Below are 17,102 nucleotides of genomic sequence, written 5' to 3'. Positions count from 1 at the left end.
GTTCTGTGGATTTTTGTTTTGTCTTTGAAGTACAAACGTGGTGGGAGGCAATTACTTCAGATTGCTAATTTAGTTCATAATAATCTGGAGGCAGGCAAAGGCAGATTAGAGCCAGCGGTGAGAAAACGGTTTTGAATCTTTCCACTGGCTACAGAAGAAAAGCCAATCTATAGAACTTTCTTCTCTGTATCTGTTCCTCACACAGAGATTGGTTTGGTTGATAACTCTGTGCACTCGAGCTATGGAAAAGTTCTGCCCAATGTCAGTCCCATGAAATATGAAAAGCCCTATTGAGATTTTTTTTACACAGGATACAATTGCTGGAGTATTAATAATCTCAGTGGTGATTAGCAAGTGGAAGAAATAAGATTTCCTTTGGGGGTAATCACACCAAGCATCAGGTAAAGTACACCAAGGAGGAGAAAAAGAAAGGGTTTTTTTACTTCCCCTTTGACAGACAGCAACTGAAAGGATGAAGAAGTTATCAACATACTCAAGGTCAGAGGGATACCACTATGTATCTTCCATATCCTAATCTAATTCCTTAATTAAAGCCATTCTTTCAATCTTATAAATCACTGTGTGGCCTTTCTCAGGCTTGAGACATCTCACTCATATATATGTTTTATTTCTTAATCTGTTAAATTACCTCTTGGTTTTTCTGCAGATTTTCATGGTCTGTAGCAGATGTTGTCTTCTCCCATTTCTCTGCAACTTGATTTGCTTCTTCTATTTTTTGCTCATAGCTTTTCTGGGAATTTAACAGTGTCACTTCATAAAATTCTTGAATATCTGTTTGTAAAAAGGAACAAGTAAAAGACATTATTTGACATGCTGGCTTTTGAATCCCTGGTGGTTTTCTTTGGTTAATATATATACTTACACATTATCATAATGATGAGCATGTATTACATTTCTAGCAGAAAGCACCAACAAGCAAATTTGTTTCCTAAAATGTCAATGAGACTATTGAAGTATATTCTCATTTTAAAAAGGTCTCTACAAATAATTTCAAGGTGAAGGAATAGTATTTATAAGGGATTCAAAGAAAATTTTTACATGCACACCTGAACAATATAGGTAAAACAGACCCTTAGACACGGAGAAGTCAGTCACAGACTGTTTTAACTGATAAACTGGAAATTTGCAGATGCAAGATACCCTAAGAGAAGCTTGTTGTCAGGTACCCACCCCAGGCACCAACACCACTCCCAGCCCCAACTGCAGGTGCATTTGGGAATTATTTTGTTTTAAGTGGGATTCAGAACTTGAAGAAAGACTTTGTGGATTCATCATTTCAACCCGTTATCACTCCGAAGGGGCTAGTTAATATTTGGTTTCAACCAAGAGTAAGCAACAAGCCAGGTCTTAATATCCTGTTCAGATATTTCTATCACATGTACATCAGTTCATACCCCATGGAAATCAAAGATCCAGCAGTGAAAACACTTCCACTGAAACCTGCGCATACAATAAATGGGGGGGGGGGGGGGGGGGGGGGAGTGTTTCCCTTCCTTAAAGCAAGAAGTTTTTACTCAGACGGTCACATACACAAAGTGACACACTGTCTAACAGAGATATTTGGCTCACCAAAGAAGAAAAACCATTGCATTATTTTAATTAAGAACAATGGACAGGCTTTCTCCTGGATAAGAAAGAAAGAAAAACATTTCTGGGAGAAAGATCACGTCTACCTGGATACGCCCCTGGGACTGTTTAGAAAAACGACCACGCTTTCAATAAGTGGTTCTCTAACGAGTGCTGCCTAAGGCATAAAGAACATGGGAAAGCATGACCCTTAACAGGTAGGTGTCTGGAAAGGCAGAGGTGGGGACAGAGAATCCTTTCTGGTATCAGGTGAACTAACTATAGAGAAAAATCAAGCTTATTGTACTTACACAATGCCTTCCATAAGCATTTGTGACTGTGGGTTTTATTCTCTATTTTGTGAAGAAATGTTCTGTTTACACGTTACTATACATTGGATTGAATTAATAGCAGTCCCAAGGTAACCAGACAACATTTCTGAACAGAAGCTGTGATAAACCTGTACCCGACAGTATCACAAGCCCAAACACCCCAGGATGCTCCAGCATGTCTAAAAATAAGAGTATGTTCCTCAGGAATGCTTCTTCAACTAGAAAGAAAAAAATAAATTAAAATCTTGCAATATTAGCCACAGAGCTTGTCTGGCAACGAGGAAAATACTGGGGTCGTGCTTGAACTTCAGAGGCAGCTGGTAATTTTGTCATACAGGGTCAGATCCCAGATCTGGGAGGAAGACATTGGTTCTAACCATAATAAATAAACCACCGTGGAGGTAAATCTGCATTTTACTGTTACATGCAGTCTCACACGAGAGGAGACGGAACGGGATTGCAAGTGACAGGCAGAACTGAAGGAGCAGGAGGCAGCAGAGAGAGGCACCCTGAGTTTCTGCACCTTTCCAAGGCCAGTCAAAAGTAGCAAACCGGGTCCATGCTCATCCTCGCATTAAGTCTCAGCTAGATGTCTATGAACTGCTCTTCCCTCCTTAGTGACAACTGAAATTGAACTTTTCTTCTACCTCTTTTTAGAACTTTACAACTCATTATGTACTCTTATTTCTCATGTACAATGGGAAAAAATTAATCAGAAATTTAATTTTAATAACTGTGATCCATAGGAAGCAGATACCAATCTCTATTTCACAGATATATGTGTAAGAATTTATATTTCACATTGCTAAGAATATTTAATTCCACCATTAAAACTAGGACCTACTTTTAAAATTAAAAGCCATAGGACAGCTGCAATGAGAATGGAAGTTTCTCTCTTCTCAATGTGGGGAATTTTTTGGAACGCTCATGGTATAATTGCAAACATTTGTAATATATGGTTTGATGCCAGGTCAATTTGTATTACAACTGCAAGTAAAACATACCAGGTTAATATGTAATTATCTCTAGATAAATACTTTGCAGAAATAAACTAGAAAATTGCCCTCTGGCAGTGGCGTTCAGCTGGCATAGCTGTCATTATCAGAGTATTAAATGGGTTGACACTAGTCAGTCAAGGAAGAGCAGAAGAGCTCTTCCACTCTAACTTTAAAGACTGCCTTGCGCTAGTGTTTTCATTTAAAATAACATATGAGCCACATTTGCATGTGCGTGCACACGGGCAAAATAAATATTAAAACCCTGGTCTCTTTGTAAAGGTCCTTATCTATTCTGAGGAGGCTGTGGGTTGCTTTCACTGGAATAATGATCACTGGTGTGCGGAGAAGAACATTTCAGTGTACTTCTACGGTTACAGAAGAAAGCACAGACGATTCGCTTAGTTGGTTGCTTTGTTATTCCATAAGCTAAAATTGCCATTTCTATGGAACAAGGGCAGCCAGCAACTTGCAGTCAATCAAGGTTAGCAGAAAATAGGATCTGTAATTTGCTCTGAGTAAAACCCGCTCTATCTCCATTATGTGAGAGCTGCAATCATACCAGGAGGTGAAAACGGCTGAATGCTACTGAGGATGGGAAAAGAGGTGTGAAGGAGGTAATGGGACCAAGAAGCTGTAGAATCAAGCTTGAAGCCAAGGTCATAAAAGGTAGTTGTGAGAGCATGGTAATTGGTATGTAAAATGACCAAAGGACAACCTGTCTCCTGCTGCGGGCTTACAGGAAGAGAATTCAACCAGGAGACTTAAAGTCTTACACAAATGAAGTCTACCAAGTAGTTCTTGGCACTATGTTTCCTCCCTTCCATGAAAACAAGTAGAGATTACATTTAGAAATAGTAATATTACTATTGACGAACTCCACGAGCACAAGACCCCCCTTCAGATGAGCTGTTCAAATCTCTGTACCATTCCAAACATTTTGTTAAGCAATGAATTCATATTTGTTTAAAGTGTCTGTGAATCTCACTGGATTTTCAGTCCAACTGAATTTGTTCATTTACTTCTTAAGAGATTACTTACTCTACTTAATAAACTCTGCTTGCTCTTCCTTTAGCCTAGCCCAAATGTTTTGTCAGTTTTGCTAGATAAAGATAAATTGCATACAAGAAATTATATTTATTCTAATATGAGGTAAACCTAAAGATACCGTGATATATTTTATTTTGGATAACTCCAGCACTGGGGAAGTGGGAAAACAAATTTTCTTTACAACAGCATGGTAGAGAACACATCAGTATCACTTTACAAATGTCTGTGGACAAGTATATCATACATCACTGCATCTGTGCTCTGCAGGCAGACTCCAAGGACCTCCCTTCTCCTTTCTTACAGACCTGTGCAAGAGCAAGCATGGTCAAACCTCTACACAACTGCCAGGGAGCACCTTCTCTTACTAAAGGTGGACCCACTTCTCAGGGATAAGTCTTGTTTTCTTTAGTTTAAAAAAAATATATTAACTATTTATGCTCACATTAGAGTTGTGCTCACTCTTACCTCTTTTTTTTTTTTTTTTCTTTTTAAGAAACTTTAAACAAAAATTATTTGGACAAAGAATAAGAACTGGAGGAAACACAATGCCCTAATCAGATACAAGAGCGACCTTTCAGACAGCAGCTACATAGAAAGGAAAACGTGATCAGACAAAGCCAAACAGGCTGCCTAAACCCTGCCATTTTCTGACTTTTGAGTGGTTGGTCCTGCAGCCCTATGGCCATTATTCCAGTGCAATTTCTGTTCCAACTTATATGCATCACAATATCCAGTCATTATAGGAACACTTTACAAGTCTCATAGCAAAGGGGTTAAATAATACGAGAAGACAGAATCGGTGAATAGCCTAAACAACTCTCTGGCTTCTGTGACCACGGGCTTTCGCCAGCATTCTAATGAGGAAAAAATGAGATAAAGCAATACAATTCCTTATTCATCTGTAAGCAGTTCAGCACCAGAAAGATAGAAATAAATTGAAGGGAATTCAGACAAAGACAGATGATTAAAGGTCTGAGAGGACTAACTTTTGAGTCAAGATTAAAGGAAGAGAATAATAATAACGTACACTTTCATACTTCCTTTCATTTCAAAGTAAAACAAACATTAAGAACCATATAGCATCAGCTGAGAAAATTGCACAAGGCCTCAAAGAGAAGCAAACCAGCAGGGCTGAGCTGCAGAGGCCCCAAAAATGAGCACACCAGGTGTGTCCATCCCTTTGTGGTCCATAACACACTTACAGTGGCTTCAGAATCACCGGTGATTCCAAACAGCATTGCTCCATTTTGTACAACTCTTCTGCAGGGAAGGCTAGATAGAGCTGCACAAGCAAGTCTGGAAAGATCCCTCGGTGCTCTAGGATTGAGGCAGGAGCCACTCGCTCCTGCAAACTTTCTCCTTTATTCAAGATACTAGCGTGACTTCAAGTTAGAAGGGAAAGGTGGTCAGGATTTGCTCCTATTTATGCACCTTGGTGGCCTCCCTACTACTGAACTATCTTCAGCTGTGTAAATCAACGTAATCCATCTGGTAGCCCCAAGGCTGGATGAAGCATATGAGATAGCTTTGGCATCTGTATGATTTTCACCTACCCAGAGAAGCACTGGCAGGTGCATCTCAGTACTTTCACAGACATGTTCAGAAATTTAACCATCAAGGCACAAGTGTCCCAATGCACCGAGCAGGTGGGATTACCCCAGCATAGCTCTTTAACGCCATCTGACCTGTAGCTGCACTTTGCATGTACCTAATTGATGCAAAGGGTTAGGAAGTGAGAATATCCAAAGGTGGGGTTTCCAAGGTAATAAGGTGCAAAATGCAGAGGCTCAACTCGAGCTGGTACTGGTTTACAGTACAGCAATACAGTGAGGATAGATTTCCATGGTACCAAACTCAGGATTCAGAAGACAGGGGTCATAAAGAAAACCAGAGCAGGAGTGGAAAGAAAAACCTCTTGTACCTCTTTTGCATTTAAAAAAATAAGGGGAGGAAGAGGAAAGTCTGCATTCCAGTAACAAACAAGCCGATACCGGGCTTTCTGATACCATCTATATTTTATAGAACACGAACAATTAAGCTTAAAAGGATAATCTTGTACATCGCTTAGCCTGAAGTTGTACTGCATGTGTCAGCAAATGCTGCCTTCCCGGTGACTTGACAGTACATGTGGCCACTTGTAACACAGCAGGGCAAACTATTCCATGCACCGAACCTTACCCAAAGCCCACTGAATTTGCAGACACCTACCCACCACAGCATGCTTTGACCTCCAGGAAGGGAGTACGCTGTGCTGACAGCTGTTCCAAAAGCTGTTCCCTTCATTTGTGCTTAGCAAGGAGAGAGGATTTCTTCGCGACATACATATTGCTACTGTCCCTCTTCACTTCATGACTTGAGACAATTTAGAAATGGCACCAATATTCTGGTATCTGCAGTAATTTTCTGTTGCTTTTGCAGATAGCCGTACATTTTTGCAATTAACTATAACAACATTCATGATGAAGAATCCCATTACGCAAGAAACGAGTGCTCTGTGCATCATATTTCTACAGACCTGAACTGGGAAATGGAACAAATACTCTGCAGGATAAAAAGCAAAGGTGTTTTTTTTCCTCCTCCTTCTAGAGGTCCTTAGCCATGGAATTCATTTTTCCTATGCTGTGCCAGTGCCCTGACTTGCTTTGCAGTACAACTCCCATCTGTTTTTCCAGGGCATTCAGGGACAAGGTGGAATCGGGGTCTAAGGCAACAAGCAAACACAAGCTGTTTCCTTTCCAGGAAATTTGGGGCAGTCTTTTTCTCTGTGTAGGATAGTGTCTGATATGTACCTTTTAATGTTGTGTAACCCAGCACAAATGGCTACTGTCTGGCAGAACACTGCGAATCAAAATAGTCAATTGTTACAGGCTCTTGCTGCAAGTCCTTTTTTTAACGAAGGGAACATTACAGTGTACGTCTAAATGGCATCATTTATATCCTGGGGACTAGATTATGCTGGGTCAGCTTCAGCCATCTGGTCTGAAATATTAGGTAGGAGTAAGGAGGATTGTGCAGGATGTTGTTCAAGAAGGAAAACTGATTCATGCGGTAGAAGTAGCAGGGAAGTGATCAGAGACGATACCAGCCTGCTAGTAAAGAGCTTTAAAGGCCTTGCCCATGGAAGCAGTCCAAAGAGAGGTTAAATAACATACCTCACCAAATGTGGCTATGTTTTGTGTTGGTTGTTTTTACAAGTAAAATGTTTCCATATTGAGTAAAATAGCCACTACGAGAAAGAGAAGATAAAAAGCAAGAGAAGAAGAAAGCTGAACTTGAAATTGGGTGTTTTCAACTAAAGCAGGACTATAGCACAGACTGGATGTGAGAAATGGCAGATCTCCAGTTATCAAGCTGGGATGTAGCTTTATGTCACGGTGAGCTCAAACTGGACCCCATTAGCATCCCTCCATGCAGCTGCAGTCAAAAATGCCTTTCCCTTTTCAGCTGTATCTCATTCCCAGGGCTCCACACATATTTGCCTTAGGTCTGCGCTAATAAAGGTGGTGTGACATGCAACAAAAGAGGAAAAGCTCAAGGCTTGTTTCTTTGCAATTGGCAGGGGTAACACCAAGATATGTCAAGTCAAAATGAAAGTTAGCCCAGTGGCAAGGTTTACAAACATGAGCTTTTGGCACCCAAGAAACATAGATGCCAACCCAACAGCACGAGTTACTGCAGAAGGAGAGAATAGGTTCTCTGTGCCATGCAGGCAGCGAAACGGTGCAGTGCAAGCCAGGGAAGTAGTCTTCTGCCAAATGCCTACAGTTGATAAATGTTCCTAAATCTATTAAAAGCAGCATACTGTGGTAGAACATGTACCAAAGTAGGCAGCAAGAAATACAAGAAATGCAGTTTCTGTTATTAACCTGTCTTTATCCTTGAGCTTCAGCAAATTTCTTCTGTTTGGCCTTGATAACTTTTTGAGGTCCCTTCCAACCTGAATTATCCTATGAACTTTTGCGCATCTAGGTTGTAAGCTCTTTGAGGCAGAAACCATTACTAAGCAGGTACATACCTGACCAAAACCGTATCTTATCAAAAAAGCTCTGAAGCATTCTACGTGTTGTAATAAGTAACTAAATGGTTATCAATTAATGGCCTTTGCAATAGTTATTTAGATGTATGGGGAAAAAAATATGGTTTTGAGTACTTCTGGCTTAGCTGTACAATAGTATCATGATTGGGTTCTGTAATATATCCAAGATACAACCAGAGCTCTCCTGAAATTCTCAGCTAGGAATATCTGCCTCAAAGGCAGCTGTCCAAAATCCAGGGAGAATAAAATTTTCCACACAGATTGCTGTACACAGAGAAGACAAAATAATTGCTGCAGCCCTCTCTATGTTAGCAAAGTTTATGTTAACAAGTGAGAACTAGAAAGTCACCTCAGACAGTAAAGTCAGTATTTAAGACTGTTCAGTGACGATATTGAGTATATTACTACAGTTTCACCCATATATTCTAACATCTTATCATAAATAAGCACCACAGCCTCGATTTGAGCATTTGCCACTGACAGTATGTTATGGTTAACATCTACGGTTGCTAATTGTGTTTTCAGTGGAACAAGAGAAGAAACTGTAAGGCAGGTTCATTAAAGCACAGCAACACAGTTGCAAGTGGGCACAGTAGATTAAATTAGTAAGTGTCGCACTCAGTTCTGCTCATTCTGTTTCTAAAGCTTAAACTGCAGAAAAGCAGAGCAGCAAATCCCAGATCCTGTGGCGAGGTTTCATCTTAAACATGCCAGCCAGGGCCTGCAGATCAATGCACAATCTGCAAGAGCCAGAGTAGGATCACAAGCACATGCTGGATGCTTTGCACCTCCGGACAACCAGGAATATAATTGAACCGGTTCCAGGATTTTTTTGCGATAGAAAATGATGTAAACAGAATGTGCTCTTAATCTTAAAAAGTGTTCACAAGTGACAGCTAAGGAAGCACTAAAAGGCCAAGGCAAGGTTTCCTGTGCTTCAGGATAGACCCTTCATAAAATGAGTTTCCTTTGAAAAATGATGATTTGTATCAAGTTCTTTTCCTACAAGCTCAAATACATTTAGCTTTTTTTCAGCACTGTGTACCCCCCTGCATGTAGCACAGAATCACAGTATCGTTTAGATTGGAAGAGACCTTTAAGATCATCAAGTCCAACTGTTAACCCAGCACTGATAAATCCACCACTAAACCATGTCCCCAAGAACCACATCTATACCTCTTTTAAATCCCTCCAGGGGTGGGGACACAACCACCTCCCTGGGCAGCCTGTTCCCACTCCTGACAACAATAACATGTACCTTTGGGAAGAGGCTTTTTTCATTGTGTGGCGAGTTGGATGCAAAGCCGTTACTGGAGAGATTTCCCCTTGTTTCTGTGCTGCAGTTATGGGATAACGTGCATCCCTGGATCCTGCTGGAGGATCATGCAGCCCCAGTGTGTGTCACAGAAGTTATGAGCAGACTTTCATTTGAACGGTTCCACCGTGCACTTAAAACAACTGTAATAGAGTTCAACACCAGGAAACTGTTCAGTTATATCATTTGTTTCTTGTGTGATTTTGTTTGTTCCTCAAGTGCTCGAGATATGATTTCTTTAAATAGGGATAATTTGACTGTAAAATACAATATAAAAACTGCAGGTATATTTTCATCTCTGAGGCAAAAGTAATAGGAAAAAAAATCAGATTATGTGTTTCCTCATCCTTTTTTTTAAATCTTGGAAAGGATCCAGCTGCAAAGCCAATTTCCCACAGAATATGAAGGGAAATACTGTATATCGGACCAGAACCAGAAAAGGATGCATCAGTCTGTAATCCTTTCTAAGTCAGATTAATTTTATATAGGCTTTTCCACTGCAGATGAGCATAAATAGGTTGGGAGTAGGTAAGGTGAATGAAAGATCTAGTGCTCAGAGCACGTATCTGGGGACCTGCAGGCTTTGGGGTACTGCAGGTACTCAGCAGTCCAGCCAGGGGCCACCCCTATCAGACACCCCCCAGTAGCACCCGGTTTGCTGAAACTCTACAAACCAGAAAGATTTGGCTAGCCATCGGGCCCTCTCAGGCATTTTGCTCCAAGGCATGAGGCAGCACAAGCAGCCAGGGCTGTGCAGAAGTCAAAAGGGTCAACTGATGGCATTTGACCAGAGCTGCAGCCCCCAGGTGCCAACACACAACACATCACCTCTGCCAGCAGCTCCTCCAGGAGAGCTGAGTCAGCCTAAGGGCAAGCACAGAAATCCTGGGGGCAGTTAGGGATGGAGCGATGCAGTCACTTCAGAATTAATCACGCAGGTTCAGCTCACTGACTATAATCCCTCCTATGCATTCCTAACATTTTCTGGTGAAAGCAATTTTTTTTAAAAAAAGAACTCAAGCATTATCTTCTGAACAGGAAAAGAGAAGGGGAGCATGGAATGCGTGTGTGTGTGCGTGTATATATATATATATATATATATGTCTCTTCTGATCAGACATGGCTATTGCCAGAACCCAGAGATGACTTTGCCCTTGCAGCAGAGCGTTCAGACACACAGCGATGCAGTACCAGCATGTCCCACTCCATATGATGGAGAAAGACCACCACAGCTCCAATGCAGGAATGAGGTACCAATAGCTTGGCAGGAGCCCGAGAGGCTCCTTCACAGCAAACAGTTCAAAACGTAGCTGATGTTGTACAGGCCCTCAAAACTACATGGCAATGACATCCCTCCAGCCTACCTGCCATAGTGCCCTAGCTGCCCTCAAAGGAGAGAAGGCCAGGAAGCAAGTGGCTTGTCTAATGTACATTGTTCACCATTTATATGCCAAGGATCTGACCTTTTGACAGGTGCTTGCGTATTTTACAGTCCCACACTTGCAGCCACGTGGCAACTTACAGCTTTGCTGTTGTAGCACACCTGATAAACTCAGCACAGAAACTTCTGCAGCAGCCTCTACACTGTGGATTTCTGCCTTCCCATTTACCATGGATTGTTAATATCATTCTTCCTTTCCCCAAACCAATTTGAAGCCCCATACCATGCAGAACATGTCATCAGGAAGCAGATACCAGCACAGGGTTTGTACTATAGCTTGTATATTAATTTTTTTCCAACTACTTCCAAAGGAAAGACACTTGTGTAATTGATGCCGTCCATGCTGAGAATAGGCTGGACACGTAGTATGTCATGACGAACTGATATGACCTCCAAGCACAGGAAATGCCACATGTTATCCTCATGCCTTTCCCAACGTTTTCTCTCATCTCACTGAATCTGTCACTGAGTCGTGTGAGAACTTCAGTTGCCCAGCCCTTTACTTAAGGAAATGCTGGTAAGCCATACCTGAAAAATGCGGTAAAGGTAAATTTGTTTATTCTTGCATAAAGCTTCAGCGAGTGGTCCATTAGGGATCCCAAGAGCAAGAAATCCAAATCAAATGCCCTTTCCCAAGGTAATGTAAGAGCAATTTTAGGAAAACCCCATGGCAATCTGTAAGGAATTAGCAATAATTACTTCCTGGCCTTTTTCTTTACAAAGAAGCAGCTTCATACCCAACCACTTTTGAACATAATTTTATATTTAAAGCTAAGACAAAGCATTAAAACATGACCTTTCTTCCCAGTTCTTTCACATGCCAGAGCGACCCTTTAGCTTCTTCAACCTCTTCAAGTTCTCACCTTGGAACATCTCCCCCTCTGCATCTCTCTTAGGCTTTCACTGCAAACCCGCAGTCTCCTTTTAGTGGAACAGTACCCATCTGCTCAGCACAGGGCTCTGCTTTTTAGCAGGGCATCGCCTTCCATCCTCAAGAAACAGCTTCATTCTGATACCAAAGTGCACAACCCCAGTTTCTCTAATGCATGGTATCGTATGCCTGTCAGGTATATGATAGAGATAGAGGCACTAATCCACCATTCAGTCCTCGGTTTTGGTGAGGTGCTTGGAAAAGTCCAACATACGTGCCTACGGGGCTGCAGTCCCCATCTCCACCTCCCACCCACACTCCTGGTGCAGCTGGCTGCCTGCCCAGGAGCCAGGCTAAGCAAGGGCAAAGAGCACACAGGAGGACCGTGCCCATGCGGTGGGCAAACACAGAGCATCACATGAGCTGCAGGGGATGGAGGCTGACTGTGTCAAGTTACATGCCTGAAACTCCAGAGGGTTGCCTCTTACTGTCCAGCTATATTTTATTCTGAAGACGTCAAGTATTTCAGCATTTGCACTTAAAGCATGCAAAAGGTAGATGGAGAAGGAATAAAGTTCCAAAAAATTTAAAACCAACCTACCCCTTTGAGATGTGCCTGACCTGCAGAAAAAAAGCAAGAACACGTGTAGAAAACTGGGTTAACTATATTCTAAGTCTCACCACTTCAGTTGCCTCTTTCTTCCCCTTCATTTTACTAGTGGGAAGTGTAATGTAAGTGGTAAAAACAGGGAAATGAGAACTTCAGACCGCGGATTCTATTTGCAGTTTTTCCACTGACTTGCTGTGTGACCTCAGGCAAATCAATCTCTGCACTTCAGCTTAACCTTCTGTAAAATTGAGATATGAATGCTTTGACTTACCCATAGGCTCACAGTGGGGAGTTACACAGCTTAATTAATTAATGTTTGTTAAACACTTCTAATGATTGTTTCTATACAAGTTTAAATTATTGTGGGTTGTACTTTTATAAACTCTGGCTTATGACACTTGAACATATTTGCCACAGTGTCTAGGGCAATCCCGAAGATTGCTCTCCTGATGTAATAAATTACACTTTAAATGAACCCTTCCACTGGAGTCACTGTGACTTTAGTTGTCTACACTTAACATTTACAGTCATTGCACTAATTGGTCTAACCTTGTATTGCAGGTTTCCATGAACATCAAAAGACTTCATTGGTCATGCTTGAATTTGTTCCACTTTATGTTCTCATGGGTTTAGTAACAGCTAAGAGACTTCATGCAAATTCATTGACATTTGCTGGTCTCCACTGGAATAAGAAAACCTTGTATCCCTTACACAAGTCCTTGCAGGTCTAGAATCTCTTTACTGTTCTCATTATCTTCATTCTCATGTAATTGATTGGTTTATGGACTTGGTCCAAGTTCTTTTTAACTTCAGTAATTTAGGTTTTCACTCGGCATGAACTTAACGTATTTATTCATGAATTCTGAAATCATGAACCTTTAAAGATGAGCTAGTGCAACTGCCCTGCCATGGGCAGGGACAAAATAATTTTGCAAATTTTTTTTCAGACTCTTCCAGGGAAGTAATTCCATGATGTGTCCTGAAGAGGGGCCTCCCACCCTCCTAAAAGCTTACATTAGGCATGAGGGTAGCAGGAGGAAATGTTTCACAAAAAAATTATGTTGCCAAATTCACCATTTTTTTGCAATACTTTTGATCTTTATCACAGTGAAATTAATGTTACGAGCATAGTACTGTGCTCATTAACAAAATCTAATTTTTCAAGAGAAATCTTTCACGAGGTTTTACTGCAGCACCTTTAAAAACATCTGACAGCAAAACCTAAGGAGGAAGAAAGGGATATGTTAATTTAAAAGGCATTACATAAATGTTAATGAAGTGACCCACAGCCCATGAATCAGCATCTCATATGCCCCAGCATCTTGCCACAGAAACCAAATTAAATAATGGTACAGCTCCATAAAATGGTGGGCCACTGACAGGGGAAGATCCCATCTTAACTTAAGGTATAGCAGGAGCTCACAGCAACCACCTGAGACACAGAAATGCCAAATCAAGCTGGCTTTGGCGGGGACAGACAGGGCTAACATTGTCAACCTACTGACACTAAACCAGCTGAAGAATTAAATATAGATCGCAACCTTTAGGGATTCCTGTCAAGCCTTTCTATGAATTGAGATGACTTCCGGAGATCAAGTAAGTTTGTCACATCTGCTGCAAAGGCTGGGCTGGATGCTGACAACTGGAGGAGGAGAGACTGGTTTGCAGCTGTATGTGCTAAACCCAGAGGGTTGGCAGATACACCACAGACCTTACAGGGATCTGGGCCTTTCTGGAGATAGGAATAAAGGTTGGGCAGGTATCTAAGATGGCATGAGATTCTTGACTTACATGGAGGGTAGAGGGTGAACCAGCTGTGTCCAGGAACACAGCCACTTCAGATGCTCTGACAACTGTGTTGACTCAACCTCTGTTTATGACAATGGGAGCTGACAGTGCATGTGTTAACACCTAAAGGCAGGTGTCCTAACCTGGAATGACATCCCAATCTGAGCATCTTTCACGTAAGAAAGCAATACTGAAATCCTAGTGGGCTCCAGGGATTTTGATGGCACATCTTTCCTTGCAGTCAGAACTTGTTCTTGGGCAAAGGTCTAGTAGTTGTCTTTGCATTACTTTTCTTATTTTTATTGGTTCGTTTTCTCTGTTAGTAGATAAAGATGTCAGACCAATTTAGGTGTTGTAAGTCTTGTCTTTCCATAGTTCTGTAGTAATACAGGATCAGCTTTTAAAAAACATGCATTGTTAATCAGCCTTCTGAAAACACCAGCTCCTTAGTCAAGATGGTTGAACAAAATTAGTTTTGCAAGTTTTATTTCAAAACAGGTTTGGCAGACAACTCCTGAATGAATAATTTGAAGTCTGAGAACAGGACAGAAAGACAGTGCATGCACACCTACAGAAGCCTGCTGCTAATTCTTTTTGTTGTTAAAACAATCTTAAATTGTGGAGTGGAACATGAAAAACACTCATAAAACCTGAAAGACAATGCATTTCCCTCGAGTTTTGTTTCTAGCACAATGGAAATTTTGATACGAAAAATATTGATACAAAAAACACTTTTTGTCCCTCCAAAAATCCAGGCAGACAGATATCAGGGAAACAGTGCCTTAACAATGATTCTGCTACTAACTCGCTCTGTTGCCCTTGGTAATTCACTCAATGTGTTCTAAGTACTGATTTAGTGCACATTAAGGTTGTGACGATCAGTTTGTTAGTATTTCTGTCATGCTTTGATGAAATCACACATGATAGGCTAAGCTGTCTTATTATATTCCTTTTGCTATGCTTGCTGTAAGAAAAGCCCAGCATTGTTCTAACAAGATAATGATATTCTATCAGTTCTTGGAATGATAAATCATGTCAGAAAGTACAATTCAATTCATTACTTAAAATCAAGTCAGGAAGTGAACTTCATTTTTTAAAATTAAGAGGAAAGATTTCAAATTATATCTTGGATGTAAGAACAGAATTAATAAATACTAATTATTTGAAAGAAATTACGGAAAAGTTCTCTGAAGGCAGACAAACGTAACAAGGACTTGCAAACCTGCCTCCAGAGAGCAACTTTGGATTCACTACGTGTGGATTACCAATTTTAAAAGTAACACCAGATTTTTGTCTCCTTTGTTGACACTGGCAGAGGTAGACCTTCTAGACCTACAGCACCACACATTTCCCAGAAGTATAGAGACAGGGCTGGGAAAGTGGTGTAAAACACATACAAAAGCCTACGGAGAAACATACAGACACTGCCCACTGCTAAGACAGTCCTAGCTCCACGCAGCCAAGTTCAATGTTTGGAGGTCACCTCTGCGGTGTTGAGTGCCCTTCATGCCTTGAAAGACCACTCAGAGGGTTGGAGGACAGAGTTACTCAACTTCAACTGCTGTGCTAACACTGAGTGTATTCTTTGGGAGATGAATTCAGGTGTAGATGTTCCTGCAAGGCACAAGACCTCTTCGCTTTCTGTTACTGGATGCATCGGTGAAGTCTTTCCAGCATCTCCCTACAAGATTCCCTCCTGAAACTGTTTGTAGCCTGGAAATCAAGAGCTTCTCACCAGTGGCAGGAATACATGTCTGAACCCACTGAAGCTTTAACTTGTATTTCACCTCCTCTTGCCTGGGTGAGTGCTCTTTTGAGAGAAGAAAGGCTAAATGTACCACCATTGGCTGGGGATGCTATTGCCCCACGGGCTGTTACTCTCACAGGTTGTGTTAGGCATGCTCAAACCTCCTTGCACACACAGGCACTTCACGAGATCTTACTGGGTAATACGTGAGCCCTGCCAAGGTGGAGGCAGTTTTTTGCACCACAAATTGGGCAAAAATCCTAGGGTAGACACTGAAGTCCTTTTTTGTACTGCAGTGTCTCAAGAAGGGAATGTCTCAAAGGTATACTGTGCAGATACATGGTGGAAGATTATGAGGGAAAGCTCTAGTAATAGGACCTAGTTTAGAGTTAATTCACTTGGTTATGGTGTGATGGCTTGCCATTTTAACTCGAAGGTCTATCATAACCAATGAAGATGGGGCTTGTCACATGAAACCAGCCTTTAAAGGTGAGTTACGCTAGAATAGTGCAGACGTGGTGTTGCCGGGAGGTCTGCAGGTGCTAATCAATACTGCAATGATAAAGGCCGAATGAACACAAAGATGAGGAGAGGAGGAAAGGAGATTGAGATCATTCTGATTACCACCCACTCATGCACAAGAATACCTGTCCTTGGTGTTGTGAGAAGCTGGCTTCTCCCTGTGAGGCTCTGTCAAATTGCAGGATAATGATTCACGCAGCAAAAAATCCAAAGACACATTTACAAACCCAGGACAGAGCAAGTTAGACAACTGAAGAAAACTTACTGCTCTAACAAGAGATCCAGCAGCGGCTTTGGCTGCAAACAACAAAGCTGAAAGATGGCATTATGCCTGTATATTTAATTTACTTATAATTTCTCTTACTGTTCTGCATTGCAAACAAAGTAGCTGCACAGTGGTAGGAAAGAACATGCCAGGTGGTTATGGTCTCAGAATTACCATTTTGTATATATTATCTACTTACAAATGTAACATTAATTAAGGTTCAGACGCGGCAACTGACAAATAGTGGTCTGCGAGTGTACACGTTCTTCCGAGTAAAGAGAATTTCTTGCACCAAGTAAAAATGTGATAGCGTTGTGTTCAATATGGAATTCTGGGACTCCATTCAATGAACACATGCAGAGCACACCACTGTTAATTGACAAGATGTAATTAAAGTACCCACAAGCCACCAGCATGTGGGGACACCTAATGGACATTACGGAAAGCAGTGCGTTATGTTGGACTGCTCTTCACAGCAGTTTGTTTCCCCCCCCAAAAATGCAGCTGAAAGCTGATGCTTGTGAGCCAAACGCTGAGTAACAT

General features: G+C 41.4%; 1 protein-coding gene across 9 annotated transcripts in view; it reads right to left on the bottom strand.

The window, feature by feature from the left end:
* Positions 1–17,102, bottom strand: part of DLG2 (discs large MAGUK scaffold protein 2) — a 1,040,325-nt gene that overhangs the window by 916,818 nt on the left and 106,405 nt on the right. For all 9 annotated transcript variants that reach the window (XM_055702908.1, XM_055702907.1, XM_055702910.1 and 6 more), the window contains one exon: positions 650–792. In XM_055702908.1, coding sequence (XP_055558883.1) covers positions 650–792 — 143 coding nt within the window. The remainder of the gene's footprint in view (positions 1–649; positions 793–17,102) is intronic.

This window comes from Falco cherrug, chromosome 2 (genome assembly GCF_023634085.1).
Source record: "Falco cherrug isolate bFalChe1 chromosome 2, bFalChe1.pri, whole genome shotgun sequence".
Classification (NCBI taxonomy): domain Eukaryota; kingdom Metazoa; phylum Chordata; class Aves; order Falconiformes; family Falconidae; genus Falco; species Falco cherrug.
This window is presented reverse-complemented; position numbering and strand designations above follow the sequence as displayed.